The sequence below is a fragment of the Ranitomeya variabilis genome, chromosome 1 (assembly GCF_051348905.1).
Source record: "Ranitomeya variabilis isolate aRanVar5 chromosome 1, aRanVar5.hap1, whole genome shotgun sequence".
Lineage (NCBI taxonomy): Eukaryota > Metazoa > Chordata > Amphibia > Anura > Dendrobatidae > Ranitomeya > Ranitomeya variabilis.
Genome location: NC_135232.1, coordinates 790,419,881 through 790,439,239, shown reverse-complemented (window position 1 = coordinate 790,439,239; position 19,359 = coordinate 790,419,881). Strand labels below are relative to the sequence as shown.

The 19,359-nt window shown below is 46.6% G+C and overlaps 1 protein-coding gene across 3 annotated transcripts in view; it reads right to left on the bottom strand.

Annotated features, from left to right (window-relative positions):
* Positions 1 to 19,359, bottom strand: part of SCAMP4 (secretory carrier membrane protein 4) — a 121,193-nt gene that overhangs the window by 85,671 nt on the left and 16,163 nt on the right. For all 3 annotated transcript variants that reach the window (XM_077273035.1, XM_077273053.1, XM_077273044.1), the window contains exon 2: positions 73 to 114. In XM_077273035.1, the coding sequence (XP_077129150.1) occupies positions 73 to 79 (7 nt within the window). In that variant the 5' untranslated portion in view covers positions 80 to 114. The remainder of the gene's footprint in view (positions 1 to 72; positions 115 to 19,359) is intronic.

Sequence of the window (19,359 nt, the reverse complement as noted above, 5' to 3'; positions counted from 1 at the left end):
TCCACTATCTTATCCCAGTTAAAACACTAATTGCTCTTGCATAATGTCATCCATACTGTTTGTGACACTCACCTTCCATTTTGTTGTCTTTCAGCAGGTTAAAAGTTGGTACACCTATTGGAATGAATAATAAATACATTCATTCATATATACACTTTATAATATAAACATAAGAACTTCAGATTTTTTTTTTTGGGGGGGGGTGTTAAATACAACTACAAAGTAGCATCCAAGTTAAATGGACAAACTTTGTGTAATGCCTGCTGTTCGGGAAAGTGCAAGGCGACATCTATTGAATCGCTTGACCTACTGACGACATTGGGGGTGGCACCATGCACAGCTTTAACAGTCTCCGTCAACTCTTTCTGTTATTGAGTATGGCCCTATGTTCCACTGACAATTCCCGCATAATCTGCGTCAAACTGGACACCTGGTCAGCAAGATTGCGCAGTGGATCCATAGCCAGAAAAAAATGAATAAACCCCTCTAAATAAATTGGTCAGTTATAATTTAATGCCTGTTGCAATGCAGTAGCACACAACATCCACCAGGAGGTGCGGGTGAAGGAAAACAGGTACACTCACAGTGAAATAACAGAGCAGCAGGCAGAAGCCACTAGATGGTGAAAGAGTAGTCAGAAAAAGCTGGATCAGCAACAGAGAAGGAATGAAGTACCAGAGGTCACAGCAATACACGTGGTCAGAAACAAGCCGAAGAAGTCAGAGCCAATAGGGAGCAGGAAAGCCAGAGACGCAAGACAGTCACACAGGTCAGAGGACAATCCGAGTCAAATACCAAGGGGTCACAACACAGAGAGCGAGAACTGCAATGAGCGAAGTTACAGGGGAACACAGGAACGGGACCTAGGTAAATGGGCAGAGGACAAATCAGGGTATAATGGGTCAGCTGCTCAAGCCAGAGACAGGAACTACAACTGACACTGCTTACAGGTAACAGCAGACTGAAATAGACGGATCCCAAAATGAGGCAAGGAAGATTAACCCCGCATGACCACCCCTGGGAGAGAATAATCAGAAACAAACCCCGGACTGGATCATGACACATAGTACTTGCACACAAGATTAAACTTGACTTAAAAGGGGTATTTCAATTTCAGCACAGCTGGAATATCATTGGTCAGTAGAGATGAGCAGATCGATTTATGGGACTCCAGTCCAGCCTCCAGGTCAGTGGTACTTTGCAGTTAGATGGGAGGACCAGATCATTACTAGCCGCACAGTGATTACATATACTATAAGAAGGCATGGTCAGGTGAGTCTCAGTCACCAATTGGGGCTACAAGGACTAAAAATATGGAGAGTCCAGGAGAAGCTAATTGAGACCCCTGATCCCCTTCTATCATTGTATTCTGGGTATGGGTGGTTGACTGTAAGCCAAAATAATCTTTTATTCCATGTTTCTAATTCTAGCTTTGCTGGCTTTATGTTAAATTGTTAGACTTAGTAAGAGTACCGCAAAAACTAAGCATAAGGAATGTGCTATGGGTAAAACCAAGTTATGCGCATTATATTCTAAATTGCTCTGCAAAAATTGTACTGATGACACTGTTGCCGTTCATGCCAACTTGTTTATAGAAAAAAAAACTAAATGTGGAATTAAGAATGATTATAAACCTAAATGTCTATACAAATATCTGGTATACAAAAAATGAAGACGGAGACTATGAGGTAGACACTACACCTTCTTTTTCAGGACTGCTTTATGTCAGTCCTGAATATAAAGGCTCATTATCAAAAATTCTTGCGGGTTCCAATATTATTCAGAGGGGAAAATGTAAATTCCAGTACGAAGTCCTGCCATTTGGAATATTTTTAGTTCCCTAAATATTTACCTAGAACAAGGCAGAAATAGCAGAAAATAAGAGAAAGACATTCTCTGTATTCCCTATTTCGATGATCTTTTGATAGTGGCACCCACAATGGAGAAATATCGAGCCCAGGTCAAACAAGTGATAAATATCCTGTCTTGTCTCTCATGGATAATAAATCTTCAAAAAAACTGGGTAATCTCTCTTCATGGTCATATTTTCTTGGGATTTTACTGAACAAAAAGCTTATGAAAATGTTCCTTCATGAGGAAAAAAAAAAAAGATTTCCCTAAGGATAAGGAATTTCATCACCAATCCCTATGTTGGTCAGGAAGGCAATGTCAATTCTAGGAATCTTAACAGATTGAATTCAAGCAAAACGGTGGGTACAAGCTCACTTAAAGCCTCTGAAGTCCATGATTTTAAGCCTATGGAACCAGAATTTCAGCCTTTTCAAAGCAAAATTATTATCCCCCTGAATATTTACCAACAGTTAAGACGGGTGTTGAATATTCAAAATCTATCAAAGGGAATCCCATGGATAATCAACAAATGTCAGCCCCACAGGGTAAGGGCTCACATGGACTCACAAGTTCAGTGTAATGCACTTGGGATAAATCCCACTCTATAATTTCTTCTAATCTGAAGTTACTGTTAGTGGTTGTCAGGGTGCTATTTCTTCAGACTTGGAAGCGAGATGTCATGTCACGTCCGACAACAAAACGACATTAGAATCACCAAGAGGGGGCAAGATCCAGAATATTATGCTTCAACTTCAGGAGATGCTAGAAGGTAACATTCTACCCATATCGGCGATTCATATTTGAGGGGAACTCAATGCACAGGTTGGATTTTTATAAGCCGACATACATTGACCCACCGTGAAGATTCTCGGGGTTCTTGTCTTTAGGTGGCTCTGTATTACTACCCTGTAATAAAGTCCCTTTGATAAAGGCCATAAAAATAGCACAAACTAAAAAGGCCCATCTCTTTGGAATCATATGGGAGATTTAAAAAACAAAAACAACCCCCTTCAAATATAATCGCAAGAAAAAAGAAGAGCAAAAAATTGCCACTTTTGACTGGGCGCTAGGTCCTCTTTAACCCCTTCACCCCGAAGCCTGTTTTCACCTAAGTGACAGGGCCAATTTTTACAATTCTGACCACTGTCACTTTATGAGGTCATAACTCTAAAACGCTTCAACGGATCCTGCTGATTCTGAGACTGTTTTCTCGTGACATATTGTACTTCATGATAGTGGTAAAACTTCTTCGATATGACTTGCATTTATTTGTGAAAAAACAAAAATTTTTCGAAAATTATGAAAATTTAGCAATTTTCAAACTTTTAGTTTTTATGCCCTTAAATTAGAGAGTTATATCTCATAATATAGTTAATAAACAACATTTCCCACATGTCTGCTTTACATCAGCACAATTTTGGAAACATAATTTTTTTTTTGTTAGGGAGTTATAAGGGTTAAAAGTTGACCAGCGATTTCTCATTTTTGCAACAAAATTTGCAAAACCATTTTTTTTACGGACCACCTCATATTTGAAGTGACTTTGCGGGGTCTATATGACAGAAAATGCCCAAAAGTGACACCATTCTAAAAACTGCACCCCTCAAGGTACTCAAAACCACATTCAAAAAGTTTATTAACCCTTCAGGTGCTTCACAGGAATTTTTGAAATCTTTAAAAAAAATTGAACATTTAACTTTTTTTTCACAAAATTTTTACTTCAGATCCAATTTGTTTTATTTTACCAAGGGTAAGAGGAGAAATTGGACCAAAAAAGTCATTGTACAATTTGTCCTGAGTACGCCGATACCCCACATGTTGGGGTAAACCATTGATTGGGCACATGGCAGAGCTCGGAAGGGAAGGAGCGCCATTTGACTTTTCAATGCAAGATTTGCTGGAATTGAGATCGGAACCCATGTCGCGTTTGGAGAGCCCCTGATGTGCCTAAACAGTGGAAACCCCCACAAGTGACACCATTTTGGAAAGAAGACCCCCTAAGGAACTTATCTAGATGTGTGGTGAGCACTTTTAACCCCCAATTGTTTGACTAAAGTTTAGAATGTAGCGCTGTGAAAATTAAAAAAATCATTTTTTCTTTCCACAAAATGATGTTTTAGCCCGCAATTTTTTTTTCCCAAGGGTAACAGGAGAAATTGGACCACAAAAGTTATTGTCCAATTTGTCCTGAGTACGCTAATACCCCATACATTGGGGGGAACCACTGTTTGGGCGCACGGCAGAGCTCGGAAGGGAAGGAGCGCCGTTTGAAATGCAGACTTAGATGGATTGGTCTGTAGGTGTCACGTTGCATTTGCAGAGCCCCTGATGTACCTAAACAGTAGAAACCCCCCACAAGTGACCCCATATTGGAAACTAGACCCCCCACGGAACTTATCTAGATGTGTTGTGAGAACTTTGAACCCAGAAGGGAAGGAGCACTGTTTTAGTTTTTCAAAGCAGAATTGGCTGGAATTGAGATCGGACGCCATGTCGCGTTTGGAGAGCCCCTGATGTGCCTAAACAGTGGAAACTCCCCAATTCTAACTGAAACCCTAACCCCAGCCCTAACCCTAGCCCCAACCCTAACCCTAGCCTTAACCCTAGTCCTAACCCTAGCGCTACTTTCACACTAGCGTTTTTTTGCATACGTCGCAATGCGTCGTTTTGGCGAAAAAATGCATCCTGCAAAGTCATCTGCAGGATGCGTTTTTCCCCCATAGACTAACATTAGCGACGTATTGACACACGTCGCAACCGTCGTGCGACGGTTGCGTCGTGTTGTGGCGGACCGCCGGCAGCAAAAAACGTTACATGTAACTTTTTTTGTGCCGACGGTCCACCATTTCCGACCGCGCATGCGCGGCTGGAACTCCGCCCCCACCTCCCCGCACCTCACAATGGGGCAGCGGATGCGTGGAAAAACAGCATCCGCTGCCCCCGTTGTGCGGCGCTTGCACAGTATGCGTCGGTAGCGCGACGGCCCCATACCGACGCTAGTGTGAAAGTAGCCTAACGGGAAAATGGAAATAAATATATTTTTTAAAATTTTATTATTTTTCCCTAAATAAGGGGGTGATGAAGGGGGATTTGATTTACTTTTATAGCATTTTTTGGGCGGATTTTTATGATTGGCAGCCATCACACACTAAAAGACGCTTTTTATTGCAAAAAATAGTTTTTGCATCACCACATTTTGAGAGCTATAATTTTTCCATATTTTGGTCCACAGAGTCATGCGAGATCTTGTTTTTTGCGGGACGAGTTGACGTTTTTATTGGTACCATTTTCGGGCACATGACATTTTTTGATCGCTTTTTATTCCGATTTTTGGGAGGCGGAATGAACAAAAACCAGCAATTCCTGAAATTCTTTTAGGGGGGGCGTTTATACAGTTCTGCGTTTGGTAAAAAGGATAAAGCAGTTTTATTCTTCGGGTCAGTACGATTACAGCGATACCTCATTTATGTAATTTTTTTATGTTTTGCCGCTTTTACACAATAAAAACTATTTTATATAAAAAATAATTGTTTTTGCATCGCTTTATTCTGAGAGCTATAACTTTTTTATTTTTCTGCTGATGATGCTGTATGGCGGCTTTTTTTTGCGGGACAAGATGACGTTTTCAGCGGTACCATGGTTATTTATATCCGTCTTTTTGATCGCGTGTTATTCCACTTTTTGTTTGGCGGTATGAGAATTAGGCTATGTTCACACGATGCGGTTTTTGCTGCGGATCCGCAGCGGATTTGCAGCTGCGGATCCGCAGCAGTTTTCCATGCAGGGTACAGTACAATGTTACCCTATGGAAAACAAAATCCGCTGTGTGATCCTTTTTTTCGCAGGCAATTCCGCGCGGATTTGCCTGCAGAAAAAAAGAAGTACCATGTCAATTCTTTCTGCGGATTCCGCTGCGGGTTTCCAACAGCACCAATAGGAAACTGCAGTTGGAAACCCGCAGTGGAATCCGCAGTAGAAAAAGGACACAAATCCGCGGAGAAAAGCACCGCGGGTTTTCACTGCGGATTTTCCCAAAAAAGGACCTGAAAAATCCGCAGTGAAAAAAGGATCGTGTGAACAAGCCCTAAAGCGTTGTTTTTTGCCTCGTTTTTTTTTTTTTTTTTTTTACGGTGTTCACTGAAGGGGTTAACTAGTGATATAGTTTTATAGGTGGGGCCGTTACGGACGCGGCGATACCAAATATGTGTACTTTTATTGTGTGATTTTTTTTTTATTTAGATAAAGCAATGTATTTATGGGAATATTTTTTTTTTTTTTTTCTTTATTTAGGAATTTTTTTTTCTTTTTTTTTTTTTACACATGTGGACATTTTTTTTTTTTTACTTTTTTACTTTGTCCCGGGGGGGGGGGGGGACATCACAGATCGGTGATCTGATAGTGTGCACAGCACTCTGTCAGATCACCAATCTGACAGGCACTTTGCAGAGGCTTGCCGGCGCCTGCACTCAGCAGCTCTCAGCAGGCGCCGGCAAGCAGGGTCATCTCATGACCCGGAAGGAGTCCCGCGGCCATCTTGGATCCGGGGACTCCTTCCAGGTCACCGGAGCAGCGCGATCTCATCGTCCCTGCGCGATCCCCCTCTATGCTATGCCGCTGTCACTATTGACAGCGGCATCAGAGGGGTTAAATGCCCGCGATCGGCGATAGCGCCGATCGTGGGCATTGCTGCGGGGTGTCAGCTGTCATATACAGCTGACACCCGCACCCGATCACCGCGGCGCTCAGTGCGAGACCGCGTTGATCGGTGCGCCGTACTAGTACTGCGGCTGGCACTAATGCAGTGCCGGCAGCGCCGTACTAGTACGGCGCATGGCACGAAGGGGTTAAATAACGCACATACTTTGATAGGTAAACACTTGTGTTTAAACCCTTAACCCCCGAAGGTGATTAACACATTAATACCCCGGCCAATTTTTACAATTCTGACCACTGTCATTTTATGAGGCAATAACTCTGGAATGCTTCAATGGATCCTGGTGATTCTGACATTGTTTTTTCGTGACATATTGCACTTCATGATAGTGGTAAAATTTCTTTGATATGACTTGCTTTTATTTGTGAAAAAAAAAAAAAAAAACTTGGTGAAAATGTAGCAATTTTCCAATTTTACATGTTAATGCCCTTTCATTACAGAGATACAGTATGTCATACAAAGTAGTTACCGTATATACTCGAGTATAAGCCGAGATTTTCAGCCCAAATTTTTGGGCTGAAAGTGCCCCTCTCGGCTTATACTCGAGTCATGATCGGCGGTGGGGTCCGCGGGTGAGGGGGAGAGAGGACTGTCGCATACTCACCTAGTCCCGGTGCTCCCCCTGCCCGTCCCATGGTCTTCGGTGCCGCAGCTCGTCCTCTGTTCAGCGGTCACGTGGGACCGCTCATTAAAGTTATGAATATGGACTCCACTCCCATAGGGTTGGAGCCGCATATTCATTCCTCTAATCAGCGGTAACGGTGACCGCTGACAGAGGAAGAGGCTGCGGCACCCGGAGACCAGCTGTCCGGGATAAAGAGCCAGGGACCGCGCCGGAGCAGGCATGTCATAGTTACCTGTCCACGTTCCACACGCCGGGCGCCGCTCTGTCTTCCCGTCCTCTTGCAGTGACTGTTCAGGTCAGAGGGCGCGATGACGTATTAGTGTGCGCGCCGCCCTCTGCCTGAACAGTCAGTGCGGAGAGACGCCGAGACGGGACGCTGAGGAGCTGCGGGCAGCAAGAGAGGTGAGTATGTCTTTTTTTTTTTATTGCAGCAGCAGCATTATATATTGCACAGATTTATATGGAGCATCTATGGGGCCATACTGAACGGTGCAGAGCATTATATATGGCACAGCTTTATATGGAGCATCTATGGGACCATAATGAACGGTGCAGAGCATTATATATGGCACAGCTTTATGTGGAGCATCTATGGGACCATAATGAACGGTGCAGAGCATTATATATGGCACAACTTTCTATGGCGCATCTATGGGGCCATAATGAACGGTGCAGAGCATTATATATGGCACAGCTTTATGTGGAGCATCTATGGGGCCATAATGAACGGTGCAGAGCATTATATATGGCACAGCTTTATATGGAGCATCTATGGGACCATAATGAACGGTGCAGAGCATTATATATGGCACAGCTTTATGTGGAGCATCTATGGGACCATAATGAACGGTGCAGAGCATATTATATATGGCACAGCTTTCTATGGCGCATCTATGGGGCCATAATGAACGGTGCAGAGCATTCTATATGGCACAGCTTTATGTGGAGCATCTATGGGACCATAATGAACGGTGCAGAGCATTATATATGGCACAGCTTTATGTGGAGCATCTATGGGGCCATAATGAAAGGTGCAGAGCATTATATGTGGCACAGCTTTATGTGGAGCATCTATGGGGCCATAATGAACGGTGCAGAGCATTATATATGGCACAGCTTTATATGGAGCATCTATGGAGCCATAATGAACGGTGCAGAGCATTATATGTGGCACAGCTTTATATGGAGCATCTATGGGGCCATAATGAACGGTATGGAGCATCTATTTTTATTTTTGAAATTCACCGGTAGCTGCTGCATTTTCCACCCTAGGCTTATACTCGAGTCAATAAGTTTTCCAAGTTTTTGGTGGCAAAATTAGGGGGGTCGACTTATACTCGGGTCGGCTTATACTCGAGTATATACGGTAATAAGTAATATTTCCAACATGTTTACCTTGGAACCAACATTTTGTTTTGTTAGGAAGTTATAAGGGTTTAAATTTTACCAGGGATTTCTCCTTTTTATAGGGAATCTGTCACCCCAAAAATCGTATGAGCTAAGGCCACCGGCATCATGGGCTTATCTACAGCATTCTGTAATGCTGTAGATAAGCCCCCGATGTAACCTGAAAGGTAAGAAATACAGGTTATATTATACTCACCCAGGGGCGGTCCGGCACCTCCTATCTTCATACGATCACATCCTCTTCTTGACTTCTTGCGGCGGCTCCTGCGCAGGCGTACTTTGTCTGCCCTGTTGAGGGCAGAGCAAAGTACTGCAGGGCGCAGGCGCTGGGACTCTCTGACCTTCTCCGGCGCCTGCGCACTGCAGTACTTTGCTCTGCCCTCAACAGTGCAAAGTACGCCTATGTCGGAGCCGTGGCAGGAAGACAAGAAGAGGACGTCATCGTATGAAAATAGGAGGCGCCGGACCGTGACGCCCATCGGACACAGTCCGCAGCAGGACCGCCCCTGGGTGAGCATAATATAATCTGGTTGACCCCACTTTTGCACAATCAGGTCAAAGAAGGAGGTTTTTGAGGACCATTCCCCTTGTTTTAGAAGATTGCGGCTTGAGTAATCTGCTGTAGTGTTCTCTCTTCCTTTTATATGCAGAGTGGTTAAAGACAGAAAATGCTGTTCTGCCAGTTGGAACAAACGTTCTGCTACATTCATCAGGGGTCTGGAACGAGTCCCACTTTGGTGACTGATATACGCCACGGTGACCTGATTGTCGAGGCTACTCGTACGTGATGACCCTGTAGATACACAAGGAGTCTTATAGCAGCCTGTTCCACTGCTGTTATTTCTTTCAGGTTAGAAGACATCTCTACCTGATGATGCTCCCATAGTCCCTGGACTAAAACCTCACCCATATGAGCCCCCCAACCGGAAGGGCCTGCGTCCGTGGTGACTATACAGGTTATGTTATATTCCCAGGGCACCCCTCTGGATAGATTGGTGGCTAGTAGGAAACAATCGAGGGATTTTATAGCGTTTCGGGATAAAGTCAGCTGGCCTTCTAGGTAAACCCCCCCAAATTTTCTGGTGTAACAAAACCTCGCCCTGTAGTTTCCTTGCATGGAACTAGGCCCACTGGACCACGGGAATACAGGACGAGAGAGAGACCAAAAGAGGCTTTCCTGAGGGACATGGTTGGGTTATTGGAGGTGTTTAGGAGGCAGACGGCATTCCTGAATCTGGGAATCTAAGATTAGGCCTAAGAATTGCTGAACTCTCATGGGCTGCAGCCGGGATTTTTTGATGTTTAGCAGCCACCCTAACCGCTCCAGGGCAGACATTACTTTTTGTAATTGCTCCAAACAATGTTCCGCTGTTTTCCCTATAATAAGGAAGTCATCAAGGTAAGGGGATCACCAGAATGTCTGACTCACGCAGATGGGCCATAACCTCAGCTATAACTTTAGTGAATACTCGGGGGGCGACTGCAATACCAAAGGGAAGGGCAACATATTGGAAATACCGGACCGACCCTTCTAAATAAATTGCCACTCTAAGGAATCGCTGGTGAGCTGCATGAATGGGTATATGGTAGTAGGCGTCTTTCAGATCTAATACCACCATAAAGCAGTTTTCAAACAACAATTTTATTGTGGAATTGTTTCCATTTTGAACAGCCGTATGACCAGAAATTCATTAAGGGCTTTAAGATTTATTATAGTCCTAAATGAGCCATCTGGTTTACGGACTAGGAACAGAGGGGAGTAGAAACATCTGCCCCTTTCTTCCTCCAGCATTTCTGACAGGACCTTTTAGCTGCATAGGTCATGAATTTCGGCCTCCAGGGCCGCCAGCTTTGATGGGAAAGATCTGAGTGGGGTAATCATAAACCTGTTTTGGGGGACACAGGAAAATTCTATCTGTAGTCCTGTGGCTATCAACCCCAGGATCCAGCTGCTATTGGAAATCGGGGACCAGGTCGGGTAGAAGGCAGTTAGCCTACCTCATTCCGGTGCAGCTAGTCATATGGGTGGCTTCTTAGCCTCACGAGATGCTCCTTCCTGGCACCCCCCACCTCCAAACATGAATCCAGTACCTCTCCTTTTTTCATCCCAGCTCCCTCGATCTCTGGACGACCTTCTACGAAAATATATTTTCCTGGTGAAGGGACATCTATGAGAAGGGTCGGCAGACTGAGGAATTTCTTTTTATCGTCCCCAGCTTTTTCCAAAAGATTGTTCAGAACTGGGCCGAACAGATATTCTCCCTCACACGGAATGGAGCAGAGACGGGATCTGGCCTGGATGTCCCCTGGCCAACACTTCAACCACAGAGCTCTTTGAGCTGCATTTGATAGTCCTGCGGCCCTGGCCGCCATCCTTGCCGAGTCTGCCAAAGCATTGTCTAAGAAGGCTGTGACGTTCTGAATTATTGGCAGGGACTTCAGGATGGATTCTCTCGGGGCTCCATCCTCTAGCTGGGATTCAAGCTAGTCCAGCCAGACCATCATGGATCTGGCTGTGCATGTAGCAGCCACAGCTGGTCTAAGGCTACGTTCACATTTGCGTTGTGCGCCGCAGCGTCGGCGCCGCAACGCACAACGCAAACAAAAACGCAGCAAAACGCATGCACAACGCTGCGTTTTGCGCCGCATGCGTCCTTTTTTTCATTGATTTTGGACGCAGCAAAAATGCGACTTGCTGCGTCCTCTGCGCCCGGACGCGGGCGCCGCAGTGACGCATGCGGCGCAAAACGCAAGTGCACCGCATGTCCATGCGCCCCCATGTTAAATATAGGGGCGCATGACGCATGCGGCGCCGCTGCGGCGCTGACCGCAAATGTGAACGTAGCCTTAGGGCGCCAACTGACATTTCCCATGTCCCTTTCAGAAATGAGTCCGCTTTCTTATCCAGCGGATCTTTTAAGGAGGCCATATCACCAAAGGGAATGGAGGATTTTTTGGAGGCTTTAGCCACAGCTGCGTCCAGCTTTGGGGCTTTATCCCATCTGTTCACCAAGGGGTCCTCGAAGGGATATCTCCGTTTGAAGGCCGGTGGTAGGGAGCCCCTTTTTTCTGGCTTCTTCCATTTCTATTTATCAAATTTTGGACTTTAGTGGTAAAGATTTGCATTTCCTTGGGTCTAGGCCGCCGAACATCAGGTCCTGTGCTGAAAGTTCCGGTTTCGTGTCAGCTACCCCCATAGTAGACCTTACTGATTTGACCAATTTGTCCATTTGATCTAGGGCCAAGCAAAAACGGTTGGAGTCCTCTTCTGAAGACGATGCAGAAGAAGAGGCACAGGCCTCTGAAGAATATTCTTCGTCTGGCAAGTAACAACTGCAAAGGGCATATTCCCTGTTTTTTATTTTACCAGAGCATTTCTTCCCCTAGAGAAAGAAAATATAAGGGAAACACTGCATCAGGGTACATTCACGAAGATCTCTTACCCAAGCAGTAGCGGTAGGTACCGGATCACGGGGGGCGCAAGCTGGGTCCTTCAGCCTGGAGGAACTTTTGCGGCTTGGCTGCCCACTTCGTCCTCGATTTTTCAGCTGGGGGTTTGCATGGGACCTCACTGAGGCACGTTCCTGCTCCAACTGGACCACGGGAGCTTCCGGCTCATCCATTGCTGCAATGGGCCAAAAGCAGTCCTGCAGCGTTTGTGGCTTTTTGTAGCCCTCCCCCGGAATCTGGGTGAGCAGGGATCCCGCCCCCCATTCGGAATGCTCCACAGTCCTCCCTACTGCGCCCCGCCCCCACCGTGCTCGCTCCCGCGTCGCTGCGACCTGGCGGTGCCCACAAGAGAGGCCGGCCGGCACCCGACTTCCGGCCCGGAGCAGCTTCCCCAAGCCACTTCCGGTGCTCAAATGAACACGCGGGGACGTGCAGGAGGACAGCGGCGCGGCGCCAAGGCTTGGCCTGGCATAACTCCAGCTCCGTGCACACCACCCGGCCGGCGCCAGATGACAGCCCGGACCGCAGGACGACCGGCACCAAGAGGACCAGGACGGACCCGGGGGGGATACTTACCTACCGGAGCCGGCTCTGGAGACGGCCACCCTCCGGACCCCGCTCCACACAATGTCGTGGAACCCTGCCTGGGGCCCACTGTGGCGCTTCCAGGGACCCCACACTGACCGAGGTAAGAGACCCCCCCCACTACCTTGGATGGTCAGCCGGCCTGGGATTCCTGATGATCGAGAAATGGACGATCTGTAGGGCATCCTGTCCTCCAGGAACAGGAAACCAACTGATGCGTGGGAGAGGTGCTGCCCTTTTGTATCTGTAGGTTTCCTGTTCCTGAAGGATGGATCCCCTCTCTCAGGTGGTGTTGTCACTACACCAGATGAACAGAAAAAGTGACATGTGCCACACCGACAGTAACAGGACCCCTAACTGAAAACAGTATCTTCAAAAATAAAATATCCTTCACCATTGCCCCCTTGGGTCTCATTCCTGACCCCGTATGATGTCTCCATCCTGCCCCCTATGATGTCTCCATCCTGCCCCCTATGATGTCTCCATCCTGCCCCCTATGATGTCTCCATCCTGCCCCCTATGATGTCTCCATCCTGCCCCCTATGATGTCTCAATCATTTTCCCATATTTCAGTACCAAAACTAAAAGAAAAAAAAGTTTCTCCTTACCTGGTGTCCAACGACGGCCTCTCCCTCATCCATTTGAGGCGTGGATACGCCGGCACCTGACAGTAACATCATACGCCAGCAACGTGTGCACCGCCATCTGCTGCTGGCTTGTGATCACCTGGCGGCTGTTAACAATTGCAGTGCAGGAAGCCATTGGCTTTCCGCTTGGCAATAGATTTTAACTAAATGTTTGTACGAGGACGCACTTTCAGTTACTGAACCGGCATAATCTTGCCCCTGGGATCCGGTGAGCCGAAGCAAAAAGAGGGGAGGGTTCTGTCCGTGCCACCCTTCCTCACTTCTGCTCACCAGGCCCGTATGCCAGTAAAGGCAGTAATGCCCTGATGGCGGCCCTGGTTCCACCCTTGGTTTTGGCTTACAAATACTTAGGTAAAAAAAAAACTCATCAAATACACTATGTGTGCACGAGGCCTTATAGTGAGGAAAGTACACATGGAGTACTCAGGGAGAGAATTGTATTCTGGACAAAATCAAATAATGCCCAGAACTGTGCCATAGTGGAATTGTTAGACCACTGCATGCTGGCATCATTAGGGTTCAGAAAATACAATTATTTTGACAGTGTTATTAAGCAATAAATGAGATTTAAAGGGATTGTACGATTAGCTTACTGGTCAGTTGATTTACGACTGCTGGGACCAACATCGATCAGCAGAATGAGGCAATTTTATCCCCTTTACAACATATACCAGCAGGGCGGATGCTCAAATGTTACTCCATTCATTATCTGGGGCTGCATGAAAAAGTTGAGTGCACAGCTTGACACCCCCATGGGGAATTATAGAGCGCAAATGATCGACAAGTTCTCGCCTGTCCTGTGGATAGGAAATAACTTATTTCCATTGGACAACCCCTTTAAATGGAACTTGTAAAAGTTCAATAATTGTTGAAACCCACTACTATAGCGGTACTTATGACACATCATATATTCTGTCTCTTAAGTAGTACAGATGGAATGGTTTAAAAAACAAAATTTTAATCTGCAGTGCCGCTTATGTCAAAGAAGTAGGACTATTAGAGACACTCTTCATCAGCGGGTCTCCCAACTTAAAGATTGCAGCAATGCTTCCAATCACACCCAGACAGGTGACATTACAAGATCCAAGGCAGGACTAGTGTGAGGCTGGCCGTCCCCGCTGGACTAGACCAGCTTCATTGGCATATGCAGTGTTGCAGAATAATACGTCCTTTATAAATCAGAGCACCCTTAATGTGTCATTGATAATGTGGGATCTAGGACATGTACCAATGCTAATGTGGCACTGAGAATGTGGGATCTCACAAATGTACCAATGCTAATGTGGCACTGAGAATGTAGGATCTCGCACGTGTACCAGTGATTATGTGGCACTGAGAATGTGGGATCTCACACATGTACTGTACGAGTGATAATGTGGCACTGAGAATGTGGGATCTCACAAATGTACCAATGTTAATGTGGCACTGAGAATGTGGGATCTCACACATGTACCAGTGATAATGTGGCACTGAGAATGTGGGATCTCACACATGTGCCAGTGATAATGTGGCACTGAGAATGTGGGATCTCACACATGTGCCAGTGATAATGTGGCACTGAGAATGTGGGATCTCACACATGTGCCAGTGATAATGTGGCACTGAGAATGTGGGATCTCACACATGTGCCAGTGATAATGTGGCACTGAGAATGTGGGATCTCACACATGTGCCAGTGATAATGTGGCACTGAGAATGTGGGATCTCACACATGTGACAGTGATAATGTGGCACTGAATGTGGGATCTCGGACATGTACCAGTGTTAATGTGGCACTGAGACTGTAGGATCTCACACATGTGCCAGTAATAATGTGGCACTGAGACTGTGGGAGCTCACACGTGTACCAGTAATAATATGGCTCTGAGACTGGGAGCTCGCTCTATACCAGTGTTAATTTGGCACTGAGACTGTGGAAGCTCACACGTGTACCAGTGATAATGTGGCACTGAGACTGTGGGAGCTCACACTATACCAGTGATAATGTGGCACTGAGACTGTGTGAGCTCACGTGTACCAGTAATAATGTGGCACTGAGACTGTGGGAGCTCACACGTGTACCAGTGATAATGTAGAACTGAAACTGTGGGAGCTCCCACGTGTACCAGTGATAATGTGGCACTGAGACTGTGGGAGCTCACACGTGTACCAGTGATAATGTGGCACTGAGACTGTGGGAGCTTACACGTGTACCAGTGATAATGTGGCACTGAGACTGTGGGATCTCACACATGTACCAGTGATAATGTAGCACTGAGACTGTGGGAGCTCACACGTATACCAGTGATAATGTAGCACTGAGACTGTGGGAGCTCACACTATACCAGTGATAATGTAGCACTGAGACTGTGGGAGCTCACACGTGTACCAGTGATAATGTGGCACTGAGACTGTGGGAGCTCACACTATACCAGTGATAATGTGGCACTGAGACTGTGGGAGCTCACGTGTACCAGTAATAATGTGGCACTGAGACTGTGGGAGCTCACACGTGTACCAGTGATAATGTGGCACTGAGACTGTGGGAGCTCACACTATACCAGTGATAATGTGGCACTGCGACTGTGGGACCTCACACTATACCAGTGATAATGTGGCACTGAGACTGTGGGAGCTCACGTGTACCAGTAATAATGTGGCACTGAGACTGTGGGAGCTCACACGTGTACAAGTGATAATGTGGCACTGAGACTGTGGGAGCTCACACTATACCAGTGATAATGTAGCACTGAGACTGTGGGACCTCACACGTATACCAGTGATAATGTACAACTGAGACTGTGGGAGCTCACACTATACTAGTGATAATGTAGCACTGAGACTGTGGGACCTCACACGTATACCAGTGATAATGTAGCACTGAAACTGTGGGAGCTCAAACGTGTACCAGTGATAATGTGGCACTGAGACTGTGGGAGCTCACACTATACCAGTGATAATGTGGCACTGAGACTGTGGGAGCTCACACGTGTACCAGTGATAATGTGGCACTGAGACTGTGGGAGCTCACACGTGTACCAGTGATAATGTGGCACTGAGACTGTGGGAGCTCACACTATACCAGTGATAATGTAGCACTGAGACTGTGGGAGCTCACACGTGTACCAGTGATAATGTGGCACTGAGACTGTGGGAGCTCACGTGTACCAGTAATAATGTGGCACTGAGACTGTGGGAGCTCACACGTGTACCAGTGATAATGTGGCACTGAGACTGTGGGAGCTCACACTATACCAGTGATAATGTGGCACTGAGACTGTGGGACCTCACACTATACCAGTGATAATGTGGCACTGAGACTGTGGGAGCTCACACTATACCAGTGATAATGTAGCACTGAGACTGTGGGAGCTCACACGTGTACCAGTGATAATGTGGCACTGAGACTGTGGGAGCTCACACTATACCAGTGATAATGTGGCACTGAGACTGTGGGAGCTCACGTGTACCAGTAATAATGTGGCACTGAGACTGTGGGAGCTCACACGCGTACCAGTGATAATGTGGCACTGAGACTGTGGGAGCTCACACTATACCAGTAATAATGTGGCATTGAGACTGTGGGAGCTCACGCTATACCAGTGATAATGTGGCACCGAGACTGTGGGAGCTCACACGTGTACCAGTGATAATGTGGCACTGAGACTGTGGGAGCTCACACTATACCAGTGATAATGTAGCACTGAGACTGTGGGACCTCACACATGTACCAGTGATAATGTGGCACTGAGACTGTGGGAGCTCACACTATACCAGTAATAATGTGGCATTGAGACTGTGGGAGCTCATGCTATACCAGTGATAATGTGGCACTGAGACTGTGGGAGCTCACACGTGTACCAGTGATAATGTGGCACTGAGACTGTGGGAGCTCACACTATACCAGTGATAATGTAGCACTGAGACTGTGGGACCTCACACATGTACCAGTGATAATGTGGCACTGAGACTGTGGGAGCTCACACATGTACCAGTAATAATGTGGCACTGAGACTGTGGGAGCTCACACGTGTACCAGTGATAATGTGGCACTGAGACTGTGGGAGCTCACACTATACCAGTGATAATGTAGCACTGAGACTGTGGGACCTCACACATGTACCAGTGATAATGTGGCACAGACTGTGGGAGCTCACGCTATACCAGTGATAATGTAGCACTGAGACTGTGGGACCTCACACATGTACCAGTGATAATGTGGCACTGAGACTGTGGGAGCTCACACATGTACCAGTGATAATGTGGCACTGAGACTGTGGGAGCTCACACTATACCAGTGATAATGTAGCACTGAGACTGTGGGAGCTCACACGTGTACCAGTGATAATGTGGCACTGAGACTGTGGGAGCTCACACTATACCAGTGATAATGTGGCACTGAGACTGTGGGAGCTCACGTGTACCAGTAATAATGTGGCACTGAGACTGTGGGAGCTCACACGCGTACCAGTGATAATGTGGCACTGAGACTGTGGGAGCTCACACATGTACCAGTAATAATGTGGCACTGAGACTGTGGGAGCTCACACGTGTACCAGTGATAATGTGGCACTGTGACTGTGGGAGCTCACACTATACCAGTGATAATGTAGCACTGAGACTGTGGGACCTCACACATGTACCAGTGATAATGTGGCACTGAGACTGTGGGAGCTCACGCTATACCAGTGATAATGTAGCACTGAGACTGTGGGAGCTCACACGTGTACCAGTGATAATGTGGCACTGAGACTGTGGGAGCTCACACATGTACCAGTAATAATGTGGCACTGAGACTGTGGGAGCTCACGCTATACCAGTGATAATGTGGCACTGAGACTGTGGGAGCTCACACATGTACCAGTGATAATGTGGCACTGAGACTGTGGGAGCTCACACGTGTACCAGTGATAATGTGGCACTGAGACTGTGGGAGCTCACACTATACCAGTAATAATGTGGCATTGAGACTGTGGGAGCTCACACTATACCAGTGATAATGTAGCATTGAGACTGTGGGAGCTCACATGTGTACCAGTAATAATGTGGCACTGAGATTGTGGGAGCTCACACGTGTACCACTGATAATGTGGCACTGAGACTGTGGGAGCTCACACGTGTACCAGTGATAATGTGGCACTGAGACTGTGGGAGCTCACACGTGTACCAGTAATAATGTGGCACTGAGACTGTGGGAGCTCACACGTGTACCAGTAATAATGTGGCACTGAGACTGTGGGAGCTCACACGTGTACCAGTAATAATGTGGCACTGAGATTGTGGGAGCTCACACGTATACCAGTGATAATGTAGCACTGAGACTGTGGGAGCTCACACGTGTACCAGTGATAATGTGGCACTGAGACTGTGGGAGCTCACACTATACCAGTAATAATGTGGCATTGAGACTGTGGGAGCTCACACTATACCAGTGATAATGTAGCATTGAGACTGTGGGAGCTCACACTATACCAGTGATAATGTAGCATTGAGACTGTGGGAGCTCACACTATACCAGTGATAATGTAGCATTGAGACTGTGGGAGCTCACACTATACCAGTGATAATGTAGCATTGAGACTGTGGGAGCTCACACTATACCAGTGATAATGTAGCATTGAGACTGTGGGAGCTCACACGTGTACCAGTAATAATGTGGCACTGAGACTGTGGGAGCTCAAACGTATACCAGTGATAATGTAGCATTGAGACTGTGGGAGCTCACACTATACCAGTGATAATGTAGCATTGAGACTGTGGGAGCTCACACTATACCAGTGATAATGTGGCACTGAGACTGTGGGAGCTCACACGTGTACCAGTAATAATGTGGCACTGAGATTGTGGGAGCTCACACGTGTACCACTGATAATGTGGCACTGAGACTGTGGGAGCTCACACGTGTACCAGTGATAATGTGGCACTGAGACTGTGGGAGCTCACACGTGTACCAGTAATAATGTGGCACTGAGACTGTGGGAGCCCACACGTGTACCAGTAATAATGTGGCACTGAGACTGTGGGAGCTCACACGTGTACCAGTAATAATGTGGCACTGAGGTTGTGGGAGCTCACACTATACCAGTGATAATGTAGCATTG